Source organism: Falco rusticolus, chromosome 11, assembly GCF_015220075.1.
Source record: "Falco rusticolus isolate bFalRus1 chromosome 11, bFalRus1.pri, whole genome shotgun sequence".
In the NCBI taxonomy this organism is placed as follows: Eukaryota; Metazoa; Chordata; class Aves; order Falconiformes; family Falconidae; genus Falco; species Falco rusticolus.
This window is the reverse complement of record NC_051197.1, coordinates 16,890,083-16,916,011: the sequence shown is the minus strand read 5'-3', so window position 1 is coordinate 16,916,011 and position 25,929 is coordinate 16,890,083. Positions and strand designations below refer to the sequence as shown.

The 25,929-nt window shown below is 37.6% G+C and overlaps 1 protein-coding gene across 4 annotated transcripts in view; it reads left to right on the top strand.

Annotated features, from left to right (window-relative positions):
• Nucleotides 1-25,929, top strand: part of COL24A1 (collagen type XXIV alpha 1 chain) — a 147,537-nt gene that overhangs the window by 54,355 nt on the left and 67,253 nt on the right. For all 4 annotated transcript variants that reach the window (XR_005106781.1, XM_037404530.1, XM_037404531.1 and 1 more), the window contains exons 15-22: nucleotides 3,968-4,021; nucleotides 4,113-4,157; nucleotides 4,553-4,606; nucleotides 5,234-5,287; nucleotides 6,911-6,964; nucleotides 16,499-16,552; nucleotides 21,028-21,081; nucleotides 22,409-22,453. Coding sequence is in view for 3 of the 4 variants with exons in the window: in XM_037404530.1 (XP_037260427.1) it covers nucleotides 3,968-4,021; nucleotides 4,113-4,157; nucleotides 4,553-4,606; nucleotides 5,234-5,287; nucleotides 6,911-6,964; nucleotides 16,499-16,552; nucleotides 21,028-21,081; nucleotides 22,409-22,453 (414 nt within the window). In the remaining variant the exon portion in view is untranslated. The remainder of the gene's footprint in view (nucleotides 1-3,967; nucleotides 4,022-4,112; nucleotides 4,158-4,552; nucleotides 4,607-5,233; nucleotides 5,288-6,910; nucleotides 6,965-16,498; nucleotides 16,553-21,027; nucleotides 21,082-22,408; nucleotides 22,454-25,929) is intronic.

The window sequence follows — 25,929 nt, the reverse complement described above, 5'->3', positions numbered from 1 at the left end:
CTTGGCCACCAGAGCACACTGCTGCTTCAGGGGCAACTTGCTGTCCACTAGAACTCCCAGGTCCTTCTCAGCTGATATGAGCTATTGGGGAAAAAATCCCCCAAATACACTGATGGTATATTTAGATTTTGACCAGCATGAAATCAGCAATTGTTTTGCCTGTTGCCTGTGAACGTCATCTGAGTGGCCTGCCATCTCTCATTGAAATGTGAGATTCTTCTGCATGGTTCCATGTGTGTAAGGAAAAAAAAAAAAGCTTTGATTATGTGCCCATACATAATTTTTATTCAAAGTAAAGGCAAGAAAGTAAAGCATAGAAACTGGCATTTCTTTCTTCATTATGTACAATTATTAAGCTAAATCTTCATGTGTATAGCTTTTAGTTTCACAATGTGACCATTTGGAACAAGATTTTTACAGGGAATACACAAATATTCACATCTTCTGTTGGAATTAGGGTTTGACCAGAATTCTTGGAAACTTTACATTATCTGCTGCAGGTCATTTGACTACAAGGAATTAGAGGTCTTTTATGAAGCAGAGAGCTCCTTTGATCCCTACACTTGTGTGTTTGTAGCTGAGGTATATGTATATATGCTGAAAAACAATGACATTTTTGGAGGTAGAAATAAATTTGCAAGTGAGCTTCTGATCTTATTATGAGTTTAGTGCTTGGGATGACAAATGTGTGATTAAAAATATGTATGGGCAAGTTCTTATGATGTAGAAATGTGGTTCCATAAAGGTAGGGTTATTCCAACAGCTTAATAGATCTTGTTGGATACATTAGGCTGTTTTTAAAGGTATCTTCGTTTATTCAGCCCAAACACATTAGCATTGCCACTCAGGGGCGGTTAACTCTCTGTGGCTGATAAGACCTTACAGTAAGATTTTATAGTTAAGGAAAGTGACCCAGCAATATTTCCTCCAGTTTTCTGAACACGCATTGGAAGCTTCAAAAGCATCAGCAGATCTAGCTGGGGTTTTGAAATAAGGTCAGAACATGGCTAAAAAGGATTTCGGTATCTAGTGGCATGAATCTTTTGTGGATACTAACACACTGTATACACATCATCAGTAAAATTTACTATTATGCACTCCTTTGTGTCTCTGCATTACACCATATTAGTTACTCTGGTTCCCACTTTCCCAGGCAGTAAGATAATTGGAAGACCTGTCCTTTGTTACAGAGTTTATATTTACAAGGGACCATTGTGCTTTTGAAACTGTAGGATAATTTCACCAAGACCTCAGGGGAATTTCAGGTGACTGTAGCATCCCCAAGTACAGCATGTGTGGTGCAGCCTTTTTCCTTGACCGCACCTGCTCTCCAGATGGATTTGTGCACCCTGGCCTTTGTTTTCATGGCCCTTATTCAGGCAGATGCTAGTGGTCATCCAAAACTGCGTAAAGAACTAGAGATCTCAATGTTTGTTCTAAAATACTTAGTTAATTAAACATATTATACTATTACAAGATGCAGTATTGAACATGAGATTAAATATATTAATCTGGCAGAAACCAACAGTGTTAATTCAAGTAGCTTGTCCAGCCCAGCTGTATACAGTGTCAAGAGCTAATTATATTTTTGTACTCATGAGAACAACAGCAAAGTGAGCAGCATCAGCAAGCTGAGTCCAAGAATTCTTTCTTCCATGATTTTTTGTAATATACAAAGCTGTTGCCAAGTTCAGAGTTCTGGCTGGCTGAGCAGTCAGTCTCTCAAGACTTGCAAACCCATGAGTTTTAATGTGATGGAGACTTTCAGAAAATTTAGCACCACAGTTATCAGAGCTATCACATTTCTATTTTTGTTTAAACCCCCCCACACACACCCCTAATACTAGGAAGCATTAGTTTTCCTTTTCTGGTATCTTATTTTTTGTCATGTAAAAGCAATTTGGTTTTAGTTTCACTAAAAAACTAAACCATTCTAAAAAAATTAGAAATGGTGGAAAAGGTATGCTTTATGTAGCTGAAGTAATTTGTGGTTTTCATCTATCAGCAATTTTTAACCGATAAGCATGTGCTAACATATAGCAGGGCTGTTGTAGATGAAGGACAATTTTAAAAACTGACAGCCTTAGTAATTCAACCCTTTTCAGTGAGATCACTTTTCAGTTTTATTTTTTAATAGTTCCAGTTCTTTGCTGTTAATTATGTCAGACGATACATCTGGAGACTGTGACAAGAGTTTCATCAACTTGAATTTTGTAAAGCTCTTTTGGAACTTCTTCCCATCGCTTTTGTAAGCTAAATTTCCCAGCTTAGTATCCCTCTGATTTTTCAACCGATGCTATTGTTGCCATAAGTATGCATTTCAATGTACAGTATCATTAATACAGAAATGCCTTGCTGAACTAAAACATAAAGCACAAGTAAGAGACAGCAATGTAAACAATTTATCTTGGCATTAACTAACATGACAGAATATATCATTGAAGCAGTCATGTAAGGCTAAAGCAATGTAGAGTGGCAATTCTCTTGGGAGCTTTACCAAGCACCATTGAGATGCTAAGTCATCAGTCTTCCTTTTTCTTCAGTGAGCCATGAGTCTGATGATGGCTGCAGAGGAATGTTTTTGCTAACTACCCAAAAAAGTTTCCAGAGAATAATGAATGTGTGCTGAACTGGAAATCAGTAGATGTCCATCTCATCTTTTCCATGTCACAATTAGCAAGTAGCAAAAGATGTCTTTATTCATATTTGTTACGAAATTCTTGCATAGTCAGAGATATAACACTGCCTTTTTTTTGTCCAGAAGTAGAATAGGCAGAAAGTAGATAGATTTTTCTCTATATAATATAGTTTTACCTATTGATAAATCATTTCTTATGTTTAGCTCACTCTTTCATTAATATTATTGCTGTTTCTGTGTTGATCTTTTAAGATTCTGAATTTTTTTCATTTCTCATTCGCTTTTCATTTTCAAGTCATAAAACTTTATAAATCCCAGAAAGGAGAAATGTAGTAAGGGCTTTGAATCATAGAATAATTTAGGTTGGAAAAAAACCTTTAAGATCAACAAGCCCACTGTTAACCCTGGACTGCCAAGTCCATCACTAAACCCACATCCCTAAGCACCACATCTACACATTTTTTAAACACCTCCAGGGATGGTGATTCCACCACCTCCCAGGGTGGCCTGTTCCAATGCTTGACCACCCTTTCTGTGAAGAAATTTTTCCTAATATCCGCTCTAAACCTCCCCTGGCATAACTTGAGGCTGTTTCTTCTTGTCCTGTCGCTTGTTATCTGGGGGAAGGGACCGACCCCCACCTGCCTGCAGCCTCCCCTCAGGGAGCTGTAGAGAGCAGTAAGGTCCCCTCTGAGTCTCCTTCTCTCCAGACTAAACAAGCCCAGTTCCCTCAGCTGCTCCTCGTAAGACTTGTAAAGGTACATGAGAACAGAAAAAGTTAGCGTGACCATCAGAACTTAAGGTTAAGTTTACACACTTGGTATTTTGGAAGAATCCCATCTTTTCTTTTTTTTGGTTTGTTATTGTTTTTAACTTTAAACTTTTAGAAATCATTGAGAGTTGAGAAATCCTAGTAAAAGTCACGTTTTATGGCACTACTCATGGTAAAATAATTCCTTTAAGCCAAATTCAGTGCTTTATAGAGTAGTGATGTGATGTAACCGTAAAGACAAGAGGAAATAGCCATGGGCTGTGCAGTTGCAGTACAAAAGAAAGCTTCCTTATTCTGCATTGCCTAATGCATTGCAGTCTTCTCTTCAATACATAATCTAAAGGAAAAGAGGGAAGTTTAGTTTCTTGCATTTCTGCTGATGTGGTTGGGACCTGTAAAGGCTTATAATATGGATACTTTTTTCCCCAAGAAATCAGCCTGGAAAAGATTTTGGTTCCTCTCTGTGGTGCATAAAACGCCACATTATGTTATCAGTCTTTTAAGTTACTCCATTTCATCAAATGTTTAATGTAGTCACCTTTCTTGCTGTCTCATAGGGAGGCATTGGGCCAGCAGGACCGAGTGGACCATCAGGAATTCAGGGGCCCACGGTATGGTGCTAAACAATCCCACAGCCTGTTGCCTATGTTGCTTTCCATATTATAGGCAAACATTGGATTTTTGTTTTCTTCATTTTAATAGGGTCTCCCAGGGAGTGTGGGACAGCCTGGAATGAAAGGTGATAAGGTGATTTAAATAATTTCCATTATCTTCATAGAGATATATAATTCTTTCAGGCTCCTTTCATTAAATCTTGAGCAAAATAATGTACTTTACAAAGCCTTCCCTTTTTCCTTTTGATTTCTTTTCTCTTCTGACTTTTATTTTTTTAAAATTACTTCAGTCTCACAATCTGGTACTGCAGACAAGCTTCTGGAGAGCGCTTATTACTAGGCATAACAAAATCCGGTGCTGTGTATATAGGGTTTCCTGGAGGGGTGCTTCAGTGCAACATCTTGTATTGTCATTCAAAGATCTGTGTTAATTTTAAATACTAAATATCAAATTAATCTTTCTCAATTTCTGATAACTACCCCATTTTAAGCCACATAAATGTCTGTATAAAATAATATGTCGTTTAGGGTGAACATGGCCTTGCAGGAGAGCCAGGAGACCAGGGGTACCCAGGAGACAAGGTAATTTATAATTGCACTGTTTCACAAAATTGTCCAATTTCAGCAACTTCATCAGGCTTCTGAGTCTCTTCAAATGCAACAAGCCAGTTGCATAAAAGTAGAATGTAGTAATAAAAGCTACTGGATACTGCTGAATTAACATATTTGTAAGAAATGCTGTGCTAATTAAAACTTATAGAAAGTAGTGAACAAAGACAAGTAAAGGGCATGGGCAGAGTTCTGGCTGATGTGTTGAGAGAAGTGTCAAACAAGGAAAGAATTATGGTATGATCTGAAACTAGTAAGAAACTGTTGTAAAAGATATTTTTCCCTTGAACCTTTGAGATTCATCTGCAGCTCACCTGGACCAGCTGTGGTTAGCAGCACCACATGGTCTGGTATGTTCCCTCATATTGTGAAACTGAGATAAATAAGTATCTTCTTTCCTATTTGGCTAGTACATCAGAAGTCACTGAAACAGCGTATCCTGTGACAAGTCTTTTGATGAAAGTTGAACGTTAGAAGACACTTCTCATCCTGCAGAATTATTTCAAAGCCTGTTTTAGGTGGCAAAGTGTAGCAATCTATTGCTTCCAACATAACACAACAATACATTTTCATGTGTATTTAATAGCTTTCTTTTTTCAGGGTGCGCTTGGTTTGCCAGGACCTCCAGGGACCAGAGGAAAGCCAGGACCCCCAGTAAGTTTACATATCGATTTTTGCTGTCAGTATATCATTATATGTTGTTATATTGGCTACTTCTTTATCTCTTATGTTCATATTGTCATGTAATCCTCTAGAAGTTACCTAATTCAAAATGCACAAAGAACAAGGTCTGAACTGCTTTTATTTCTGGTGACTGGCTAGTGAGGGTCAGGTCCTAAGATGTGAGATTTTATTACAGAAATCAGTATATGTCTCATTTTAATATAGGAGGGCTTAGGATATTAAGTATTCTGTGACAGTCACTTTGTGGGGAAATAGACGTATTGGTAATGTTTGAAACAAATTTACTGAGAGCTTTGGGAGCTGCCAAGATGACCATTTGGGCTAGCTGGATTTGGAGAGAGTGTGGGAAATCTCATTAATACCCAGCCATTTCTCACAGGGATGGGAGTAGTCATGAATTCCTACTGATTTTTAGCAGCTTTAAAGGCACCTGTGCAGTGCTGCCACTTCTGCTGGGTTTGTAAATATTGAGGTAGAAAAGGCATTGCACAGGGTTACCTGGCTTTTTCCTCACTTGTTTTTATCACTGCTGTCTGCCTCTTTTTGATAAATAGTTAAAAGCTGCCAATAGTTTATGCTGTTAAAGAACTAATCACTCCAGTCCCTGTTGTCTTATGTGCAATCAAGCCACTATCTGATAAACCTACTTAGACCTCATGAATATCATCGGTCTTTAAACTCAGTAAAAAATACTGTCTTTGTCCCAGAAAATTTATAATATAAACATTAATCCTGCAAAACTTTTACACAGATTTGCTTAGGCTTAGATGGGAAAACTCAGCCTTTCTGCCTTTAAAGATACAAGCATTTTCATTTAAAGATAAACACGTGAATCAGCCCATTCCTGAACAGTTGTAGATTTTAAACACAAACTGAATGTGACCAGCTTCTTGACTTATGTTAAATTAAGATATGAGACCTCAGTCCTGCAAATAATATAGTGTTTAACTTTGTAGAATACATTTACAATAAAATCATTTATGTTACAAATTAAAAAAAGATTTTCCAGGACAGGCTTTAATTTTATTCAAGGAACACCTAGTTACGGCAGCAGCAGCAGCAAACTTGTAAAAATGTGGAAGAACAGATATAATGTAGAGAAATATTTTGGTTAGTTTCTAGGCGTATCAGTATTTGTATATAATGGAGTCACTGTCATATGTGGATAAGACTCATATTAATCACAAAACTGCCATTTCTTTGGCCATGATGGGATACTTCAACTACATAAGTACTCATATGCAAACCAATATCTGTAACAGTTGCTTCCTGGCCTTTTAAATAATACATAGTTTTTATTGTGAAAACAGCTATGTGTGTCAAGGTTTTTTTATACGACTATTTGGACCATCCCGAAACACCCAATTTTATTTGTCCAAAGCTGATTTGCATTTTTTTTGTTGTGACTTCAAAGAGATTTGAAGAACTAATCTTAATTGAATCTGAAGAGAGGCAGTTACAAAATTCCCTATTTAGTGGAAAAGTCATCTCAACACTTTTGTTGGCTTTCTGTTTGATAAATGTTTTTTAAATCTTCATAGCAATCTGTTGTTAAAAAAATCAATCAAAAATATAACTTTGGATTTTTTTAAGGGGAAAATTGGAGATCCTGGATCCCATGGACCATTGGGTCCTCCAGGGCCTGAGGTAAGAAATTGTCTGATGAAGGTAAATTCACTGTAATTTAGTTCTACTAAATTGCAAAAATCAGAGGTAAATGAGCTTGCATCACAAAAGATTATAGTCTTAGTTGAATTAGAAAATACTTTTTATATAATCATATCTGATGAATTCATTCTCCTCCATAAAGTACAAAATACTTTAGCTCATAATTTTTAATGCAAAGTATTAATATACAGGATCTTTGAATACAAATTAGTTCTTCATTGCCTATGTGATTAGGATTTCCTCTCTTTTGAATCCAGGTGTTATGCGTTACACCTTGTGTGAGGCTCATGTGCCTTCTCAGGCACACTTCCATTTGTAGATACTACAGAATGTTTAGAAGTGGGATTTTTCAAGCCTAGTTGCATATTTATCTCTTACAAAATAATTTTATTTGCCAGGAATGCAAAGAATAAACACTAGTTACATTGGAAGCATTGCCAAGCACTTGAATCTAGCAGTGCAGTTGCCTAAGAACTGTACTATGGAAGTCTACACGGAAACTGAGTCAGTTTCTGAATTGTTCCGTTTCCGTGCTTTTTGGCATTTATACATAGGCTATAGGAAAAAATGCTGTGGGACTGTACAGGAAAGACATATATGCATACACAGACACTCATATTTGCTGGAGAGGTGAAAGCAAAAAATGCAGATTCTTCTTTTTGATCAGCCTCCTCCAATGGATTTTTGTTGTCATTTTGAGGTTTTTTGAAAATATGTCTGGAAGGTCTATATTAGCAATGATGGTTGTTCTGGCCTTGCAACATACGATAACTCTGGGAGCATACCTCCTCAAACCAAGACTCTGTATTCCTACCTTCTTTAAGAGGGAGCCCAAGGCCTGTGATCCTCAAAGAACAAATTGTTGGGTTTTATTGCTTTGTTGTTATAGCTCCTCTAAATCCTAAAGAACACACTTTCTTATGGAGTTGAGCCCTCATCGAGAGAAAATTTACTGTTGTTGTAAGAACACAAGATGGTCTTTTCAGAATATGCCGATATGTTTTAGTCAATTGGGGAAAGAGTATTTTCATGCCCTTCAGTTGGAATGAAGAAGTCACAAGGCCTGTGCAAGCTGCCCACAGCTGCCTCTCTCTGTGGCTCAGGATTTTAGATTTTGTGAGCCTGTTAGCACTTCTTCATTATTAACAGAATCCTTGCATCATCTTGTGTAGCTTCCAGCAAAGGAGACCTATGGCAGGTTAATATCAAATTGCTGGTCTTGAAGCCTGTGTCCTGGTGACCCTGACACCTATCCCTGTAGTCCTTCATAGTTCCTTATTCCAACCCAGGCATGTTATTCCTTTGGGCCTAGGGATAAATTCATCACTGGGGGCTGGTACCCTCAGGGCAGATACGAATGGGAAAAGTTCCTGTCTGAAAATCTCAGCATTTCCTTTTGCTCAGTGATGCAGAATCACTTCAGCCATTGGAAGGCAAATAAAGTGCTTTATGTTAGACAATGAAAGCTTGAGTGTCCAGGTATTTTTCTTTGAGTAACTGTTTGTACAATGTCAGGTTTAAAACTACAAATCAATGTTTCTCAATTTTAGTCACACAAGACAGATGCAAAAGAAGTAAGAGAAGTTTTGCCTTCTTTTACTTCATAAAAACATGGTCACCATATGGCGAAATAGCAGAAATAGAAGGGAGGTAGGACAGCAGTATACCAGGAACTTGAATAAGTTGGAAATACTAGAAGTTCTGTAATAAAAGGAATATAAAAAATGAGCTTAAACAAAGATTGTATCGTACTCTCCCTGTTACTTTGTCTTATAAAAATAAGCTAGTTGTTGTTGCTAGAAGCTATTTAGACACAACTGCATATGCAATTATTGGGGAATTTCCTACAAGAAAAGCCTACTGTCATGTATCTAATCATGTGTCTTCTTCCAAAAATAGACAGCTAGGAGGTCAGGCAGGACTGCTTTCCTTGTTCCGATTTCATTATCTGAATTGTCAGACTTCCTGTGACTCCAGGTAGAAAACAGACATTACATCCTGTATTGCATGTTCCCCTTGATGCTTCTGGAAACAGCAGATTGTGATGAAATAGTGTCTTGCAAGGGGAGTACTTTGAATTTGCTGTGGGCATGACAGTCTATACCATATGTCTTTTAGTAAAGATTAAAAAAATAATAAAGCAAGCTATATTGGGATTTGTTGGGCATTGCTGTGAGTGGGAGGAACAAGGGTGTGTCTGCCCAGTGGCACAACCTGTCAGATCCTACTTCAGACTATGTCTCTCCCCTTTTGTCAAACACTAAGACAGTGGGATTTGTCCTGTCCCCATGTTCAAGCTTGTTTTGGGTGCATGTGAAATAAGAAACTGAAGATCCTTTGGTCTCTGCAATTACACATTTGAGTATTTCATTTCCAGTATAAAGAATAAGCAGCTATATCCCTAATTTTTTTTCTATGTAAACTGCTGTAAATGAGGCACTACAGCAGCTGAAGTATCTCTGCACACAACAGTGGGAACAGGCCTGGCAGGCTTCACTCATCCTTCCGGGTTTTTGGCGTTTTATATGCAGGTCAGCAGTGAATTGCTTCCTAAATCTTTCCTCTGCAGCTGTGCAACCTAGGTATGCCAGATCAGAGTTGAAATAAGCCACCCGCTCATAGCCAGGGTCCATTTGAGAACTGCGGTGCTGATGGGCAGGAGTGAGTAAAGGGAAGGACAGAGGTCTCGTGCTTGCTTTCTGGGCGGCGTGTGAGGGTTGTCTGCCAAGTGCATTCTTTTGCAGTGCAGGAGTCCTGCAGTGTCAAGCCAAACTCTCTGCTGGGTATGTTGCTGCAGAGCCAGGGTCTGTCATGTGCCTGAATGTATGCTGCTCACAAAGCGTTGGTTATCTTTAGTGAGCACTTGATGGAGCATGTTCTTCACCAGTTTACACGTTTTGCTGCTTTGTCATGCATCTAAAAATAAACAGCCAAAATTTCAACTTTCTAGAGAGTTTTATTTTATTGGTATGACAACTGGAAATTGCTGGTCTGACTATTTTAACTCAGTGTTAATTGTGTACAATGAAGTATGTAATGCTTATTGTTAATGTGAATTAAATGAGACAATGTTTTAACAGGCTTCCACACGTATTCAGAATATTTTACAGTTACATTTCACTCTATGAATCACATTTAATTATTCCCCAAGAATAAGGGTGATAGTTTCCTTCAGATGTTCCCTAAATATTATAAATAGGTTTCGTCTGAAACAGAGGGCACGTTAGTCATTATTGTCAATAGAACTTTTTTCATCTGTGCAGTATTTTGATCTGAAGTCATTAGCTTATTCTTTCAGGAAGGTACTCATATGGGATTCAATTAGTATGCTTCATGTTCAAGAGAATACATTACAAAGGAAAAGGATACGTTCAAATAATAGTAAACAGTCAAAAAGGCAGAGGTTTTGTAAATCAATTACTGGCTACTTTGAGTTGTTCATTTAAAAAAAAAAATATTTTTAATGCTTGTTCTATCTTATAACATGCTGTTTTGAGGTTATGCAAACAATGCCACGAGTGCAGTGATAACGTAGTGTTCTCTTTCAATATCGCATTGAATAGCTTGCATGCAAATTACTTGAAGTATAGAAATAAAGACAATTTTATAGCTGAATTAAATGCATATTCTGGCATACTGCTTTATTTTTTTTTTAAGTGGTTATAATTTAGTCTGCCTGTTAGGTCCTAGTCTGTTTCCACAGATCTTCACAGGCAATTTGCACAGAATTTGTCATCTTGAGATTTTCCTTTTTCAGACAGAACTATGGTGAGACTTCACTATAGAAAAAGGGACATGCAGATAAACAAAACTTGATTTGTGTTGCTTTACCAAGGCATTATTTAACTTCTAACATTCTGAATCTGCTTAGAGTAAAGGAAACTGGTACTGAGATGTTTTTTATTTGATTTTAAACACTTGCACTGCTTTGGCTCTTGGATTTTGGTGTTGATCTTAAAAGAAACAGTAGTTTTGCAAATAAATTTGAAATTTCTGCCTTACTTTTTTGATCTGGCCTTAGTCTAGGTGTGGTCTGATTTGTGTGGGCATTTGTTAGCAGCATAGCACTGTGCAGTGTACAGTGCAATAATCCTCCTGCAAGAGAATAGAGTTCCTCTTGCACAAGCATTATTTCACTGACTATTAGCTACTAATCTCTTTTCTAAGGTTTAAAGTTAGGGAATACTTGATTTTCAAAACGCACAGAGTTGTTCCTCATTACTTTACTCTGTACTCAGGCTTTGCCTAACCCTACTGTCAGTTATATCATTAGAAGCCTGAAAGAAGACCTGTTCTTCAGACCTTAGTCATTTAACTGTTATTGGTAACACAAAAACGAGCCTGAATATTTTAAAATAAATACATAATCTGGTATTTTTGTCCCTGATGAAATGCCCACCTTTGATGATTGTTTTCACCATAACTTGGAACAAAATTGTAAAATATACTTCTCTCTGCTTACCATTGTTATATGTATTTGAAAGTTACACAAAAGTAGCTGTTGATGTTGAATGCCTGGCTTGATTTTTGAGTCTTGTGAAAGTAGTTAAGCAGGTGGCTAAGGTCTCCCTGGGCCTTGTAGGTTGACTACTGAAAGTCTTCAGTGCAGACAGGGAGACTGTTAAAGAGAGTCCAACAAGTGTGACTCTAACCAGGTTAAACTGTGCCAAGCTCCCTCTGGAAATCCTGTCTGATCCTTGGAGTGGGTCTGCACTGAAGTTCTTACCAAAGGTCTTAACTTCTCACATTGTAGCTTTACAGAATACTTCAATACTTGGTCCTTAAAATACTGATCAGTGGCTGCTGCTGCTGTGCTGGTCAGTCAGGTGAATCACCAGCCACCTTCTTGGCCATCAAGCAGCCACGCAGGTCTGTTTTGAAGGGTTGGTGTACAACCTCGCTCTCACTAGAGAGTAGCCTATACTTGATACTGCTTGTTATAAATACAGTGATTCTGATATGTGTTCCATATAATATGTAGATGCACTAGATGGCTTTGAAGGATGATGCATCATATTTGGAAAACCTGATGACTTTAAGTCTCTCACGAAAAAGTCACTAGTGTTTTGGTGAACATAACTGAAAAGATCCGCTGTGTGCAGTTAGACAAAAGCACAAAGCAACATCAGCATAGTGTTACTCACATCTTAGTAACAGTAAATTGCAAAGCTTTCCTGTACCGTATCGTATGCTGTACCCTTTTTTCTGTTCTCTGACAAATTGCAATTGTACAGTTGTAATTTGTACTGTTAGATTCCTTCCTCCACCCTTTCCAAAATCAGAATTAAAGGTCTGTGGGGAAAAAAATTAACGTTTTGTCTCTGGCCTTTAAAAATGCTGGCATTAAACTTGGCTAGATTGGCACACATGGAAGAAAGTTAATTTCAAATCTTTTTTTTTTGTACTGTTTTTCTCTTTGTACTTGGCACATTATTGACACTGTCATGCAGTTGTATGAATGGCAAAGGAAAAAGTCCTGTAACTGTGTGAATACTGACATTTCTAATATTGTATAGAGAATTTTTTTTAGTTGAATCATATCTCTGCATAGCATGTACTTACAGAAGAATAATGAACACTTATTTGAGAATACAAAATCACAGCTCATTTTCTCAGTTTAGAGAGATTGTAGTTTTATGCAGAAATCTTCCTTTTGTAATTTGATAATAATTAGTAATAAAGCTCTAATAAGTACCTTGTAGTTCAGTAGTGGCATCCAGTCAGTATTGCTTCTGAAAATTCATTCTCATTCAAATGAAACACAGCATGTGATTGAATGAAATATTGGAGGAGGGAAACTTGGCAACTGAAGGGACTATCACAGTCTCTGAAGAGGTTTTTGTTCTGTGGTGTCCTTCTATCATCGCTGGTGTCCCAATCGCATTGACGGCTGCTAAGGAAATAGAGGGCATGAGGGTCAGTGACTAACAGCAATGCTGGCAAATGTCGTGTAGAAACAGCTTGGAGTGAGTGGATTCTGCATATGTAAGAGAATTCCTAGTGGAAATGGAGTGTAATTTCCAAACATTTCTGATATTCTGCTTCTGTGTTAGCAGCCACACAGGAAAACAAACAAAAGAAAAGCAACAGCTTCTGCAGATCTCTCATCTCTGAGGCACTGACTTCAGTACAAAAAGACATGTCCTGACATAGTAACAGTCTGATCATCTGTGCATTTTTTCATTAATTAAAGATTATATAGATAAGTGAGAACAATGAATATGTTAATTTATATTTAAATGTGTTCAGTACAAAATGGGTCACTTTCCTAGCAAGGTTAAAGCACATTTGTGTTGAGATAGCTGGAACTACAGTTTTTTCTGACAACACCTCTAGTTGGGTTAAACTGAGTGAACTCTGAAGTGCTTTGCTGGCAAAAGGCCACACGTGCAGCAAGATTTTAAAAATAATTTGTAGCCTACTACCTGCCAGGCTTCTAGCTGATGTGAAGATAAGAATCTGCACTTTGCATTTCCTTAGTAGAAGTCATAATACTGAGTGATATTTTTCTCCAAATAGTCTCTGCTGAAAATTGCATTGCAGCTGGAAGCTATACATTGATCTCCTGGCCTTTCACTTATGGAAGAATAATGAACTTTTAATCTGGCGTAGCTTCACAGGAAGCTGGCTGCTGAATAACTCTTGGCGAATTCAGATATAGGTAGAAATGTATACCACTTCACAACTCAGAATCTGAATGGCAAACAGCATTGCTGAGTGTTTTAAGAACTCCTTTCTGGTTCATTCGTCTTCTGGAATTGTCTGGAGTGCCTGTCTGTGTCCTGGATTATTAATGTGAGAACATCTTGGAAATGTGTTCTAATACTGCCATAGCATCTGCATTTTCTCTGTGGTAGTGCTTGAGAAGAAAAGCCTAAATCCAGCTTTATGGCAAAGACAAAAATGATGAAGACTTTCAGTTTGAATGTTTAAATGCCTTGCTAGGGTTGATGTTCTCAGGCCAGTAGCCATCTCACATCCTAAGACTGCCTGACATGGAAAGGTATCCAAATGTCATGATTGTTCTAACTGTGATAGTGCTTCTCGATGCTTACAACTTATAGTTCTCACTGAATTCCTTCTAGAAGTATTTATGCAAATAAATAAAGTAGGCGTATTCCCTTATCAAGATATAAGAATCTTTCTAAATAGACATTTTTCTTGACAGATTGTTCTCTGGAATGTTTATTGCCATGAGGGAAACTTTCTCTGTGTCAGCATTTAGCACTTGTTCACACATTAGAAAGTTAAAAGTTTTACAGATGTGCAAAACAGCCCACCTGGTAACTATTTAATGTCTGTAAATAAGCAAATTTAAAATTAAGAAAGGATGAGTTAGCAACTTCCAAAGAATTGGCCTAACTCTTCAGTGTATCTCAGATAGATAGTGGATTTCAGTAGTTAAGTGTGGTCAGGATTTGTAAAAAATCCTCTTATGACCCGTACAGAAATCCAGGCTGATACACACTGAGGGGAGTACTTCAGGTATCAGCTTGGGTGCCCTGGTCACATGTGACTAATATGCTCTGTGCCACCTAGAGGCGCGTTGGAGTTGTTGCACAGCTCTACTCGTACTGCTTTATGGCAAAAAGAAATTACCACTGTGATGTTCTGTGAAATGCTGGGCGTTAGGGTTGTTCCGCTTCTTCTAAAAACTCAGATCAGTTCTTTTTTCCTCTTTAGTGTTTTGCTTTAGTATTCCTTAGCATTCCAGCGCTAAACCTCATTTTTTTAAAAGAAATCATTTTATTTCATATGTTGTTTATACATTTATTTTTTACTTGATATATAACACACGTTAAAATATTTACATTCTGTCTAAATCACTACTCATAAGTCTCTCTGCCTCCTGTTAAGAACAGACTATAGAAAACAAATAGAAGAAAGCCCTACAAGTAAGAACAGTGGTGCCCTAAATACTTTTTACATTTTATTATAATATGGTAGTTGAGGCTGAAATAATATTTTCTTTTAAACTTCTTGCCTTAGTATGATTTCTTTACCTTTCTGTTAAGTTGTTTTTTGTTTGGTGTTTTCTTTTTTTTGTTTGTTTGGTGTTGTTTTTTTTAATTAATGCCATCTAAGTCATCTAATTATGAATAACCATTAGAAATTATCGTTACCTGTATATGAAGGTCAGGTGTTCTGGAATAATAGAGTATGGCCAACTTTTATTCACTTAGTGAGGCAAATTTTTTAATACCTCTTCCCTGCTTAGAGAACACAAAAAGTGACTGTTGAAACTTTAATGATGATGTGTATTAGCCTGCATTAGTATGGAAGGGTGTCAGAGAGAATTTTGTGCTGGAAGTTCTTTATGAGAAGCTATATAAATTGTTCTGAAGATATATGATGCTTTAATTTCCATTATTGGGAAAGTATGCATGCAAAGAGTGATATTTATAATTTTGAATCTGCAACAATTTTTTTGTTAAGGAAGAAGGAAACTTGTTTTTACTAGTGTTAGGCAATGGACATGCGCAGAGGTAGTAATAATATTTTACTCAGAGGAAGAACTTTTCAGTGACAGTCTTTTCTATTTTTAGATAGGCAAGATTTAATGAAATAGGAAGGATTTAATGAAATTTATAAAAATAACAAAATCCAATACTGTCTTGGCAGGGGACTGAGCAAGCCGTGTGCTAACTAGAGTCAATTACCAGTGCTTTACTTTATCCTACAAATATAAAGATTACATTCCTTCACCAGATGTTTATGAAAGTTAACTCACTACTGTGTTGCATAAGACTTAGCTGCATCATTTTTGTTTCCTTAAAACACAGTCATTACTTATAAAGTGTTCTAGTTGTAGCACTGGATTCCTCTGACGCAGGCATCCTCATGGTGTCCCACTCAGTGCCTACTGGACAGATGGCTTGGGGTGATAATTTTAGGTAATTAATTTCCTTTCCATATTCATCTTTTCTTTACCAGCAGCTGGACCTATGCCATACACTATTTCACAAAGGCTTATTCAGAATAATAATACATGCTGGTGACCTTCACTTACTGCCAGCCAGACCTGGATTAGCACCTGCTGATTTGGAGGCAAAAGGCGTTCTACCCTTTTCTTAATCTTGCAGTGATCTCGTCCTTAAAGTGTGGCCAAGGATTAAAGGGCTTCAGCGGCGCTCTAAGCTTTTCTTTTTAAAAATATTTGAATTCATAAGTACAGAACATGGTGCTGGCTACTTTGTGGGGGTTTTTTGTGCATCAATACCAATCCAGTGATTTAATTTCAAATGTTGCTTAGTGGATAAAAAGTCTTACGCTAAGAGAAATGAAACCAATACTGACATCTGCGAAATTGAGTTTAATGAATGCTGCCTAAAATCTGTCACTTTTCCAAGTCCTTTCAAGGAAACTTAATGGATTTTGACATTTTGGGGATGGCAGAACAAATTTATTTCTTGTTTCTGTGATTCAGGTTTGTTAAATGAATGAACAGAATCAAAACAAGTACATTGGAAATGTTCCTACTCTGTAAATCATTTGTTTGTATGATTTCTTTAGGGTTTTCCAGGAGATATTGGTGTACCTGGATTAAATGGCCCTGAAGGTCCTAAGGTAAGATTATAGGGAAACTTATTCTGAATAACAAAAAACAGTATAAATCTTTGAGGAAAAGCTCTGAGAGATGGACACTGGCATTATAAGAAGATAATCTTACTGTCAAAATGCAGATTCTTTGCCTCAGGTATTTATATCAGGAAGTTAATCTAGTGTTTAATGCTCTCCATGCAGTTATGAAGGTAATTACTGTGTTAGATGGAAGCATATTATGGCAAGTGCAAGGAAATTTGGAGAAAACACTACGGAGCTAGAAAGTGACATATATTTAACCTATATTTAAATAAATACATGCAGTTCTCTATAGGTCTCAACTGAGTAATACAGAATTAAAAAAAAAAAAATTTGAAAAAATGGTAGCTAAAGGTATAGAAAAAATGGTAAAATTCACAAGCCAGATTAAAAGATGGATAAATTTTATCCATTATTATTATATGTATTATTTTTTCTACCAAAAAATTACTGTGCCAGATTAATGTAGCCTCTGCTTGTCAGTAGACTAATATTTTAGACCAGCTTAGGCAATAATTCACATGTATAGAGTTTTCAATAAATCTTTGGATAAAATCACATATGGGAAATTTTTGTTTAAAATGGAAAAGGTAGAGACTAGTACAAAAAGTGCAGGTGGCTCAGAAATTAACCCAGAGGAAGATTTGATATCTATTGAAGATATTGAATAATATCTAAATATTGACTACTTGTTGTTGAAAGACAAGTACCAATTAAGTTCCTCACTCACAAGTCTTGGGACTATTCTTATATTGTTTTTTCACTGATAAATAGGCACAAGTATGATGGAATGGAATTTGTATGTGAAATGAGGTTGAGCATCTTTAGATGTTCTTAAAAACTGCACTTTGTACTAGTTCATTCCACTACTGTTACTCCAGGCTGATGCATGCAAGGACTAAACCAATAAATCCTACAGTAAACTTCGAGCTTCACAACTGGCAAGACAGCGCCAGATCCCAGATCTCTCTGAAATAAAAGCACAATAAGGCAGTTAGAAATTACGTGAAATTCTAGAACACATAAGGCAAGGTGTCTTGTTAATGCCACTGCACAAAGCACAACAAAACTTTATCTAAGTAGCACACACAGTTCTGGGCATTTGTATTCCAGAAGGACTCAATCAGGTGGGACTAGATGCTGAAAAGGATACTTGAATGACTGTATTCTGAGAGGCAGTTTATTTTTCCCACCAAATGAAGGGCCTTTTTGAGCTTGCTAAGTAAACCAGAGAGCAGAAATTGGTGAGGCAAAAGAACTGTGCAAGACCAACAATATCATTTGTCCAAGGACAGAACATGCAAGTTGACTATGAAAAAACAGTGATGGAACTTACAAGATTTCCCATCAACAGAATTGTGAGATTCTGTGGCAGACTACTCAAGAAAATGTAAGACAGGGACCAGTAAATAATTCAAAGATACAGTATTATTTGTACCTGCAAGACCAACAATCACTCCATGCCAAAGTTAATCATTCTTGAGAACATCTCAAATTGCCAATCTTTTCTGCATCTCATACCTTTCTTGACATACTGTGTCAAGAGCCTCGTCCCAAAATAGCCCAGAGATGAATTTGCTAGGAAGGCTGAGAACTCATTATCTGATGTGGCAAACTGGGGAGCAGTTAATATACATTTCCAGAGGCAAGTGTGGGCTTTTTCTTCAGTTCTGATTTATTGCTTTGCTAACTTGTTTTTATGTATATATAATGTTAGCAGCCTTATACGAACGAGTTTTATCCAGCCATTGCAGTGGCAATTGCTCCTGTGTTTGTGAATTAACCAGGGCACTTAAAAAAATATTTTGATGCAACACTGTGTCTAGGATCTAGGGGAAATAGAAGAGAAATACAGCAGTTCTTGAACTGCAGATCAGATTTAATCCTCCAAATTTGTACATGAATGATGTAACTGAAATCTAATCCCTACTGCCCAGTTTCTTCACTAAGTGAGATGATGATATTCCACATTATATCCAAAGTGTTAAATTAGATGTTATTGTTAGAAGTGGGGTGATGTTTAATTATATACATTACTTATCTCTTACCTTTTCACAGATTCCAGCAAAAAAAGTACTAAAAGGTAGCTCACAAAGCTTAAGACTCTGTATTACTTTATATATATACTTATGACACAGGAATTACATAGCTGAACAAGATTCAGTGGTCTCCAGCACATTTGGCCTCAGAGACCAAAGGCTTAGACAGCCTGCTTTAATCAGGGAGAACTGATGGCTTACTAAACTGAAAGAATTCTTACACAAAGTACGAAGGGAGAAGGGCTGCATAACACTGGAAATGTTTGGCTTTCAGGATTCCCAGCAGTCTTGTGTTGACTGCAGTTTTAAAAAAATTCCTCCAGCTTTTATTCTTAGAAAACTGTTCTCACAGTGCTGCTGGTTTTTTCATGCTTTTGTTTATATACCTATTTTAAAAGACAAGAATGTAGGGTAAGCTTTATATTTTAGCAGTTGGTGTGGGAGAAATTCAACCTCTTGGTGAAGAGTTTAGGCCCTGTGAGTGTGATGAGCCATCTTTACATACCAGTAGAAGTTCTGGATTGTCAATTTTCCCTAAATTAGTGCAGTAATTGGCAAGTCTGACCTCTCTAAAATACCGTTCAAAGGATTCATTACATAATTTGGTCTACAGCACATTACTCTGCTTGGAAACAATATTTTAGAAGGTGTTTGATCTTGATCCACCACTACTTTAAAAAAAAAAAAAACAACAACCGAAACCAAACAAACCAACCCCAAAACACATTTTAAAAAAGGGGAATAAGATTGTTTTTAAGATGTTCTGGAATAGTTTAGTTTGTTTCATATGTTATTCTTGCAAGTATTTATGCTCTGTAACAGAGAAAACTGACGGGAAAAGATGATCAGAATATGCTGACTACAGCTGCAGTTTTTCCAGCAGTGTGTGTTGTACCATGGAAGTGGTTGAGAACTTCCTTCCTGTGCTCACTTATGTTTGTTTGGATAACACGATTAATAGAAGTGGTTATTAGGAGTTTCACCACTTCTGGAAGGGATAGTCAACTGGGAAGTTATGTATGTGAAATACAGGATACCCCCATTTGCTGAGTCCCCTGTTTTTTTCCAGACACTTTGGGACATGTGTAATGACTACCTTCATTTTCTGTTTGTTGCCTGAAACCTCAAAGGGGAGATGGAAACTTCATTTAGTCTTAATATTCATTTTCAGTCTGGGACTTTTTTCCAGATCCAGTTAAGTGCAGTGGAAGAGTGTGTACAGTAGCAGTGTTGCTAACATTTCCACTGTGCAATTGCATAGTACCGAAAGCTGTATCTCCTAATGTGCTTTACTAACAGTTCTGTCAATGAAAAAATTTCATGGCCAACTACATAAGATTATTACTTACATAGTGCTACTAAAAGCCGTCCTGTCACTTTTGTGGTGCTATGTCAAACAGCAGTACACCCCAGTCCTCCCCAGACTGATGGGCTCTTTGATGAAACTCAGTACCTTGAGGTGGCCTGTTCTGTTTTCAGTTCCATTTTACTTCGTGTGCTAAGTAAACTGTTACTGGACCAATGCCTGCACCTTCTGTCTAGACTTCAGCTTCATTAGTAAGCAATTAATAGGGCTTACACTTGGAACTTTTCCACCGTTGCTTTCTTCAGAGGCTAATCATATCTCTTCTAAAGGGCAGTTTCTTTGTTCTTGTTGCTTTATCTGATAATGTGAAGCTTAGCTTTCCCAGAACATTAATAATATGTTTACAGAGATTATTATTTTTTTTTGTCCTACGCCAGATCAAGTGCTTTTCCCAATTACTACCATTGTAATTGGGATGACCGAGATTTTTGACACACTGCTAGCTGCAAAGTCATTTTAACAAAGTTTTGAAAATGTTGGTGTGAGAAGTCATGATAACTCAGAGTTGGCAGAAGATAAGGTGCTTTATCTCTGGGAAGCTGAATATAATCCTGACAGAAACGTAAGGGCTGCAATTTACAAGTAGTTTTGGACAAGCTAGTATTCTAAATACACTTCGTAGTTCATTTCCATTGCAATGTTGTCATCACGTGTTTATGCTAAAGGCTACCTGAATCTAAATCTAAAGATCTAGAAGAGTTACATTGGTTCTGCTTTAATCTTAATATGAAGGCAAGCTTTACATCTTCAAAACACGGGAACTGTTCTTTTGCAAGCTCCAATATTTTCTTATTTCCTTTTCAAAAAGACAAAAGAAAAAAGCTTCCGAAAAATCTATGTGGTAGAATTCTGTAAGATGCTCAGGTTTCCAGCAGATAGTAAAATTCTGCTGTATCTTCTCATGGCTTCCTAAGGGAAATCCTAAGAACACTGGTAAGAAATGAGGTCTACTTCCTCAGTTTTGCATTTCTGCCCAGGTTTGTAAGAGGAGAGAAGCTAGACCAACCTCATGGTTAGTTGATACAAGTTCTCACTGTGTTTGTTTGAATGTTTAGGGACTTCTGGGTGACCGAGGGCCTCCAGGGCCACAAGGCCCCAAAGGAGTTCAGGTAAGATGGAAAAATTATCCAATCAAGAGATTAGATGTCTATGTTTAAAAGAAAAAGTTGTGAGGAGCAGAGGGTTAGACAACCATAGTTAGGTTTTGACAAGTATGCCAAAGAGGGTTTAGCAGCTTTATGGGGCTGTGCATCCATTACGTGGTTTATTTTAGTTATTTCTGTGGAATCTCAAATAATGTGTCCAGAGTCAGGTGTGGTTCATTTAGTTAAACTGGGGAGATGGGAGGTAGGGGGTGGTATGGAAATAGAAACCATATATCAGTTTAATTACAGGGTCCTAGAAACACTTAAGTAAACAGTTAGACCACTGTTAATTGAAAGGGGGAGGAAAGCAGCTCTTAATCTTACAGATTTATTTAGTATTCTGAATTCATCATCTTAAAATAGAACTCATGTCTTTTTCACTAAAAGTAATAAATTTGAAATAATTTAATCATTGGTTTTGGTGATAGACCTCTAGACTTTTATGTAGCTTATTTGTAGGCTTCCATGACAGATTGTGAGTGAGTAAAATCTAACATGATCTGTTTAGTTAGAAGCCAGGAAGCTGCAGATAGGATTACTTAATTCCTCTTTCCTATCACTTGTAATTGACAAGGCTGTGTATCATTTCCTCCAAAACTTGGGGGAAATCTTCCATATTTAAGAGGATCACTAAAGCTTAAAATGATCACAACATGATGTCCTGGCATGGCATTGATACAAATCCATGTTCTAATATAATTGGGTAGTGAGTGAACCCTGAAGAGTTAACACTGCAGTTCCTCATCATGCATAATTATATCAGTGCACTGCGCAGTACAGGCACAGTGTCACAGTATTTCTTCTCTTACACACCTGACAAGCCTGACCGCCAGCCTCCCTCCATCCCTGAGAAAGGGTAAGGATAAACCCTGGCAAAATGGCTTGGCTAACTTGGTGGCTGTGCCATAATAATATGGAAGAGAAAAGCAGGAATGTTTCTACTGCTTTTATAGTCGTGTCACGAATTGCTAAAATAGAGTACCTGCAGGGCAGACAGAGAGGTTGACCCATCATTTCTGAGTCTCTCCCTACTCAAAAATGTGAAAATATTGCTATTGAGAGTTTCACAGCTTTTCTGCCTGCATCTACTGGCTACATAGGGCATGGCTTTCTGGCTAATGAATTTGTCTGAAATCAGATTAGTCTCTCTTAAAGTGTTTCTGTCAGACTTGGACATATATAAACACATATGAAGCAGATTTAATATGATAAATATGAACAGTTATCTGCAGATTTTCTTTTTCAAAGCTAGACTTGGCATCAAGATTATTGAAGTCTTGATTTCTTTTAGGGAGAAGTAGGACCAGCTGGACCTATTGGAGGAGTCGGCCCAAGAGTAAGTATAAGTAATTTTGTTAGGGCTATTTTTCAGCAGAAGTACTGCTTTAAAAGGTACATCTGCTGTAAGAAGTGACTGTGTTAAAATGGCATCTCCTAAATAAATACGTCTCTTTCCTCAGCATGTGCTCAAAGCGAAGTCTGGGAGGAGAAATCATTTTGTATACAAAGGATTTGAAAGGAAATCACAGCCGTGGTGCACAAAATAAAATTTTTGAAAAGGAAAGAGTCAGTAACGAACTGCTTATCATGCTTCTTTGAGATAGATGAAACCAGTAGGCACTTCCTAGGAACTCAACCAGCTGATATGTCAAAATATTTATATTGAGGAAGAACCTACCCTAAGACTTGGCTGACAGGGAGAAATATAAAGGACGGATGCTTTAAGAAATCATTTTCAAACTGATCTGGTAGACAGTTGTTGAGAACAGTAAAGCTGGAATGTCACAATGCTGTTTGTGCTGAATGTTCTAAACAGTCCAAAACTAACAATCAATTTTGTTAGTTATAAAAATGTACTAGTGTCTAAGAGTATTTCAGTGGACTTGAAGCTTATTTTTAGAAAAGATCTAAGGTAAAAATAAATACTAGCCTGCACTAAAGACTACAGGAGTATCACTAAGTTTATTGAAAGCAATATGATCTTCTGCTGTTACTTGATTTTCTTATGTGTGGTATAATCCCTGGCTTGGTCTCCATTTCAGATAACTTTGCATTTCTTGCGTGAACTTAGGAAAGCCTTCTCCTGTATTTTTTCCTGATTCTAGAGTGGATATATTCCTATGTCATTTTTCCTGTTCATTAGCTTTTCAAAGCTGGGAGTTTGCTTTCTGTTAGAAATAATATTAACCTGCTTATTTTCCACATGATTAGGTGAAAGAAAAAAAAAGCCAAACCCAAAAACACACACAAAAAAAACCCCCAAACCCCAACCCCACCACATCCAAAAATCTTTCTCTTCAACTGAGAAAAACATGCAAAAAATTGAACAGAATTTCAAAACACTTTGTGACTCAGTTTAATACTCAATTTAATCTGCCTGAGCTTCTGCCAAGAGCCTCATGGAAATTTTTATTTTGGCTGCATCATACTCCGAGTCTCCTTCTTGGGCAAGGCTTCATGGCTGGACAGCATCTCCCATGTTGTGCTGTGGCAATTGGAAAAGAAGATGCTGCAGCAGGTGACTCACGGGCAATGAGACACCTCCCTTCACATTCTCTGTATCGCTGGGCATGCACAGGCCACCATCAGCTGGTGTCAGAATGACCCAACAGGAAAAATTTCTGTGTAACCTAGCAAACTGAAATATTGGTGATCTATTATGGGTCAGTTTGACCTAAATTATTTTGGTTTTGTTTTCTCTCAATGGGAAATGTGTACACCACTGGCATGTCTTATGCCTCCCTGGCTTCTCTCGCTCACAAGCAGTGGTTGAACAAGAATGTGGGGATCTGAGGTGGGCCCAGGGTTGCTGTCTCCAGACATTTTTTTAGTAGCTTGCTGGCTAACGTCTCCTTCTGAAATGAGAGGTGTAGGGGAGATGGGAATTTTGCTTGATGGAGAGCCCTGCTTGTTTTCCTCCCTTGTCCCTGGGCCCATCTGCTCTCGCCTGGATTCTACAGCTTCTGTTGGCTCCAGCTTTTTCAGAGCTCCAGGCCAACTTGTTTGCACTGCTGCTCTGAACTCTGCTTCCATCTCTGCTTGTCCTTTTTTCTTCACTCCTGCTTGTAACTTATGCTCTGTGATTACATTGGTGGAGAGAGACAGTCCCTATCACGAAGTTGTTAAATCTGATATAGTTTGGCAGGACTGAGTCAGGAAGCTGCTGAACATCTGTCTTTTAAAATTATGCTTGCTTGATTGCAGTTTCACATTCATTGGATTTACATAGGCTTTTTTTCCATTGTCCATGAAAGGAGTTTAAAGTATTAAATGCTGCATCTAAAAATAAATTCTATGAAAACTGTGTTGTCACTATACTAATTAAATAGCCATGGGGGCAGGGGAGGTCTTTTCAAGGGACCTGAAGAAGTGGTCTGGCCACGCGTAGCCCCTAGGTGCCATCAGCTGTCGGCTACACCTTTAGCTGACAGATGTCTCTCTAACTTGGTTTTTGCAGCTTCCAGGAGTGGAGATTCTTCATTCTCCTTGGTAATCTGCTTCAGCCCTTTGCATGTTTTACAGACAGTTTTTCTACTGTCTAGACCCATTCTATCTCAAAGTTTTTCCTGTCTCTTTCTCACTACCACCTTGCCTCCTGTCCTACACACTTGCTTTGTAGGCATGGTTAATAGGTTAGTCCTCTTTTCAGCCGCCGTTAGCCTGACTTTCTTAGGGTTTCTTTAAACTGGGTAAAGTATCCCTGTAGGTGATATATTGTAAACCTTTGATTATTCTTATGAAACTGTTCTAGTTTTCTCTTGGACAGGTTTCTAGTGCTTCTGGAATCCCTGATCTCTTCTACTGTGTAGCTTTCAGGTCAGTGTTCAGCCCCCAGTTCAGCTTTAGGCATGCGCCAAGCAGGCAGCCATAAATCTCCATTTTTCTCACCCCCTGCCCTTGTTTTTAATATTTGCTTTAAAAAATATGCATGAGACCAAAAAACCCCCAGCAACATACATCATCTTCTACTGGAACAGCAGGTGAATACGAACCTACACTCTGGTTCTCAGGTCCTAGCTTGAAAAAGAATTCCCATGTCTCTAAGACAACTGGAGCCAAAACTCTGAGGATGTTTCCCAGCTTACTCGGAATATATGTCAGGTTCCACAGAGCTCAGCCTGTTTGAATTTAGGAAGATGTTTTTGATCTCACGATTTGATTTTTCATTCATTCCTTTGCAAACCTTCCCACTTACTCTATTCCAAAGTCAAATACTTACATTCTCTTAAATTAATCCTTCTAAATAAAAAAATATGCTGGTTTGTTGGCTTTTTTTAGTATTTATTTGTCCTGTGAAAATACAGTAGATGCCACATTAAAGAAGTGACTGTGTTTATTCAGTTTCTTCCCACCTAACTCTCTTTTTCAAAGGCTGTCCAAATGTTAATACTGTAACTGTCAATGTAGCTCAGCCAGTACAAGCATTGGTGCATTTTTTATTAATCTTTATTGCTGGAGCAGAAAAGACCTTTAGAACAAGGAAGATTCCTTTTTACATTCTGGTTTAAAACAGAATTTGTGAGTTGATTCCTTTCTAAGATACATGGGTAAAACAAAAGCTGGTATTTACATAATCATAAGGTGATCAGTTCCTCCTGAAGACAGAGAAAAGTGCTCCCAAAGCTGCTCCTGCTCCCCCAGTGAAGTGTTTTCCGAAGGTGGCATATATCTTCCTGTAGGCTGAAGGCATGTGAGGAGCTTATGGAAGGATGGGAATAGAATGATGTGGGAGATTATTATATTAAAATACACACACCTGTATGAACCCATGATGAGCTGAAAGGAAGTACAGGTGGTTGCTGTTTTCTGAAA